Source organism: Varanus komodoensis, unplaced genomic scaffold (assembly GCF_004798865.1).
Source record: "Varanus komodoensis strain SLA01 unplaced genomic scaffold, ASM479886v1 scaffold14_1, whole genome shotgun sequence".
Classification (NCBI taxonomy): Eukaryota; Metazoa; Chordata; class Lepidosauria; order Squamata; family Varanidae; genus Varanus; species Varanus komodoensis.
Genome location: NW_025335438.1, coordinates 21,739,536 through 21,744,564, shown reverse-complemented (window position 1 = coordinate 21,744,564; position 5,029 = coordinate 21,739,536). Strand labels below are relative to the sequence as shown.

Sequence of the window (5,029 nt, the reverse complement as noted above, 5' to 3'; positions counted from 1 at the left end):
GTGGGGAGGGGTCGCCCTGAACCTGCAACATTATGTTGCTGGTCCCACTTGTAGCATCTTTAAGATACTAAATGGCTGGCTATGGAAGATGTAGGACACTTTTCTGTGTAAACATGCAGCTGAGCCCTGAATCTCAATATGCGGAAAGTCGTGCAAGAGTTGAATCCAATGACAGTCTAACTGTCCATTCATTTGAACAGGTTTACTGTAAAGCTAACATTGGATGCCACCATAAGCTTCAGAGAAAGTAGGTATACGCAATGAATGCAAATCTTTTAGTCATGTGTTTTTGATCCTTGGGATTTTCGTCCCCGTTTTCTAGTCTTTTTTTAAAACGAAAGGGGAGGAAGTTGTTAAAGAGAAACGTGCTACATAGCGAAATAATTGTTGTCATAATAAATAAATACTGTGACTGATAGAGTAAAATGTGTCTGAAGCCACAATCCTTTGCATATTTAGAGGGGGCGGGGAGTTTAACTTTCCCAGCTATAATACTCGAAGTTGGAGGGCTTTCCGCTCCAGCCTAACCCTTTAGGCTGCCTTCCTAAACGCGCTTCCCAGGGAACAAGCTCTTGGTGGAACGCCGTGGGAATTTCCTCGCAGCAAGGATGCAACAGGCTGCGCTTGTTCATCGAGGGTCAAAGGAAGAAATCCTTGCCCCGGCCAGACCAGGAACTAACCGGCTCCTTCACCCCGTGCCCCCCTTCCCCGCTTGTGCTGCTGACGGTGTCGGATTTCATCTCGCCGCTGGGACCAGCCTCGCGCGCCCCTCCTCGTACTTCTCGAGGGGTTTCGACCCTGCAGCCGCGACGGACCGTCCCCGGGGAGCCTCGAGAGTTCATTCCGCCCGCCAGCGCCTCCCAAAGCCGAGCGGGGAGCCGCGCAGCACACGCTCGGGCGGGCGGCGCCGAGGAGGCGGCTCTCTCTCCCGCGACCGCCTGCGGGGACGATGGGATCCCTGCTAAGCAGCGACGGGCGGGAGGCGGTGGGAGGCCCCCCCGGCGGCATCCAGGTGCCTCCTCCGCAGTGGGGAAGAGCTGGCGAGAAGAAACCGCCACAGGCCCTGTCTTTCGACTGCTCCATCTGCCTGGAAGTGCTCCATCAGCCCGTCAGGACGCGATGTGGCCACATGTAAGTGGAGCAGCCCTCCCGACTTGGCCGGGGCGGGATGGGAACCCTTCGCTGCGCTGTGTGAGGAAATGAACTCACACGAGGCTAAGGCCAGCCGCCTTCACTGTGAAAAGGGTCTGTTTTGAGGACTGCCACTCTGGCACCTTCTGGAACTGGTTCCTCCCGGTTCCACCATGGACCCAACTTCCAAGTTAAAAAACAAACAGAAGCAGCCTCCCCTTTGTATTTCTTTGACCCCCCCCTTTGGAATTCCGAAACAAACAAGTATTTTTGTTATCAGAGAATGTTTTCCACTCCTCATGCCTCTTTTTCTTTAAATCTAGTTAAAAGAATTTTAAGCATTTTAACTTGAGGCTTTCTATCCATGACCACGGGGATCAATTTGACTTGCACAATTGTCTCAGATTACCTTTCATTAAGATTGCATTATTCATATTCTCTGTTCTCTTAAAATCTTGTTAAAAACAAGAATGAATTAAAGAATGAAATGAATTTGTCATGTAGTGGAGTGGCTAATGAAAACATTACTTTCTAAACTATAATCTAGATTTATAGATGTCAGTGTGGTGTAGTGAGAGCCAGTGTGGTGTAGTGGTTAAGAGCATGGGACTGGGACTCAGAGGATCTGGGTTTGAGTCCCCGCTCGGCCATGGAGCCAACTGGGTGACTTTGCGCCAGTCACAGTCTCTCAGCCCAACCTACCTCACAGGGTTGTTGTTGTGGGGATAAGATGGAGGAGGAGAGATAATGTAAGCTGCCTTGAGCCCTTTGTAGGAAAAAGGCAGGATATAAATCAAAAAAATAAAAAAATAAAAATCGAAAAATAAAAATGTGGAAAACTACTTTGCAGTCTGTTGTATGAAGTACCCCAAGATAATGTATGTGATATATCTTGAACAATAATAAAAAAAACAATATGCATGTGCTACCTATAATATGTTGAGATTTCTATTGACACACAGCACTTGCTTTAATTAGCCACAAATGCAGTTGTTTACAATATATTTTATCAATGAACAGATGGCCCATTTTAACTACATTGTCCTCAGTGTGCTGATATTTCTTAAACAGAAATATTTACAAGATACTTGTAAATATTAACTATCTTAATTTATCATCCCCACTGAATTTTGTGGGTAAAACATCCTTAAAAATAAAAAATGTTTCAAAAAAGGGGTGGGGAATCCCTCTAATTTGGGAAATAACAAACCTGTTGAATAGCAGCATTCCTCAGAATTAAAAATTTAAGAGTTTTCTGTTATTCCCATAGATAAATGTGAACAAACTATAGATGAGACAAATTTCATTTTCCTTGCTTGACTCTGAGGCTGCTAGAATGTAGGCCTAAGCCCTATATAGGATAAACCAGGTAAAATCAGATCAGGTAGCATTTTCAGTGTATAATTCTCTCTTGTACAGATGCACTTTGGGAAATGTTGCAAAGGTTTGAAATCATGCACATGTTTGGAAACAATGAAACAGGGTTTATGCTAAGCCATTTTTTCAACTGCACAGGAAGCTGGTGCAGCTCCTCCATTTCTACCATGTGAGTGCCTTCCAAAATTATTCTAATAGAAAATATATGAGAGGAAGCCATAAATTATAACTTCACTTCTGCTGCCCAGTAGCTGTACTTCAGGAATTTCTCTGACCCTGTCATCATTAAGATATCTATCCATTCACTTTTGCTGATGTGACCCTCACTCTTGAAGAGGGTGGATACATCTTAATCTGATGTTTTTGCTTTGACCAATCTGCCTTGGTGTCCCTGGTAAGAGACCAGCCTAACAGTGAGTCTGGACTCCTGGAAACATTGTTCTTGGTGACTTTTACCTTTTCAACCCCACTAACCATGTGAAAGGTGTGCAGGGGAGAGGTGGGATTAAATTTACTATGCATATTATAAGGACACTTATGATACTAATGCAGAGTATATCTGCCTAAAAACTTTTTTCCAAAACTGAGTATTGGTTCAGCATTTCTAAGAGAGACTTGCTTCATTGATGCTATAGTATTTCCAAGATCAGTTCAGCAGTTTAAGGAGTTTACTCCTATCATACTCCCAATGTAGAACAAAATACATTCTCAACTCTCCCACATATTCTATATTCAGAGGTACACAGAAGTGCATAACCTTTGACTAGATCATGTCTTATGTTGTGCTTGATCTCCTCTAAGCAGTTTTATTAGCGCATAGTAGAATTTACAATTCACTGGTAAGTGTGTAGGTACTTGGATGCTAATGAGTAACTTCAACTAATACACAGATAGCCCCATAACAGAACATATTATCTTCTCAAACCTCACTTTATCAGAGGTCTAATAGATTAGGGTGCTCAGGTAAACAAAATGATTAACAGAGAAGAACTGCAGTAAGAACCAGTATCACAAGGTCATGTCCCCTCATGAGTGTAACTAGGTTACATTTAAAATTGCTTTCTTTTCATTGGAGTTTTGTGGGGAAACATGTTTTTTTTTTAATCCTCCTGTCAGATTCTGTCACTCTTGTATTGCAACAAGTTTAAGGAATAACACATGGACATGTCCTTATTGCCGGGCTTATCTTCCTTCAGAAGGGATTCCAGCAACTGATGTTATCAACATGATGAAAAATATTTATCAAAACTGTACAGAATGTGAAACACAGGTAAATAACCACTGATATTTCCATAATTTCTATATTTTATGGAGGAGTATTCAGTGCTTACGCACACTTAGGTGCAATTCCCACTGAGTCAGTGGACATATTGTGCCCAACATTAGGTTTGATCCTATGTCACATTGTATATTTTACCATAAAACCTCCCTAATAAGTATTGTTTTCTCTTTACTTGTGAGACTTTAAATGTTGAATTAATATTTCCCCTCTTATATGAGAAAGATTCATATGCAAGTATCTTTAATTAAATTTAAGACTGGGATATTGAGTCTGCAACTGTACAAGCATTCCAGCTCTAAATACTTTACCTAAAAATATCTCATTGAAATCAGTTTCAAATAATAAGCTTGATTTGGCAAAATAAAGAACTTAAATGTCTTTGATTTCAATAGAAAAAGTAAGTAAATGCTTATAGCTGCAACCCTGTACTCTAACTGGGAAAAACACAGTGTAAGTCTCATTGAAATTAAATTCAATGGGGCTGACATCTGAGCAGGCATATATAGTACTGCATTAACTGGAAATCACTTAACAATTGAAACAATTGGATTCTGATCTTGCTTCCTGGGGTTTTACAAACCCATTTTAGCATTTGCATGGACAAACAGAACTTGTAGGAGAATGTTGCCATATGAAGTGCTATTCAGAGTTCTGGCCAGCTGCTGTGCCTTTCTCTAGTATATTCCATTCCATTCTGTCTGGTTTTCATTGCTCAGTCATCATTAGTCTGTTCTAGGGTTGTTGACATGGATTTGCCCTAGCTTGAACACAGCAGGCAATGAAGCTTTTGCTATACTCTCTTGCCATTCTTTTGGCATCCTTGCTCTTAAGTAAGCCTATTTTGCCACCTACCATAGCAGTGTGGGGAGGACAGTGGAGATTAGGATTCATAGAGCAGCAGGATGTGAGGTACAAAATCTGAATCTTCCCCACTGTGCTTGATCTTTTGACCTGGTAACCCTTAGTTCCCAGTGGTACTTGGGAATCCTCTTTGGATGCTGCAAAGGCTACAAAGTTGGACTGCTGCATTGGATCATACTGTACTTGGTCAATGTGGCACAGAGCTCAGTGTCACTGTTGCTAGCGCAGATTATCTAATCCAGTTTAAAAGAGTTGTAATTGGCAGGTCCAGCTCCAGATGGGGTTTTGGTTTAAGTCTTTTTTTTTAATGCAAAACGGCAAATGCTCACTCTGGAATGTTTGCAGGCAATCCATGATGTAGGATTTTGCTCACCTTCC

General features: G+C 42.0%; 1 protein-coding gene across 3 annotated transcripts in view; it reads left to right on the top strand.

Annotated features, from left to right (window-relative positions):
- The first annotated feature begins 283 nt into the window (after positions 1 to 283).
- RNF125 (ring finger protein 125) overlaps positions 284 to 5,029 on the top strand; it is a 15,045-nt gene continuing 10,299 nt past the window's right edge. For all 3 annotated transcript variants that reach the window (XM_044424383.1, XM_044424384.1, XM_044424382.1), the window contains exons 1-2: positions 284 to 1,131; positions 3,625 to 3,778. In XM_044424383.1, the coding sequence (XP_044280318.1) occupies positions 950 to 1,131; positions 3,625 to 3,778 (336 nt within the window). In that variant the 5' untranslated portion in view covers positions 284 to 949. The remainder of the gene's footprint in view (positions 1,132 to 3,624; positions 3,779 to 5,029) is intronic.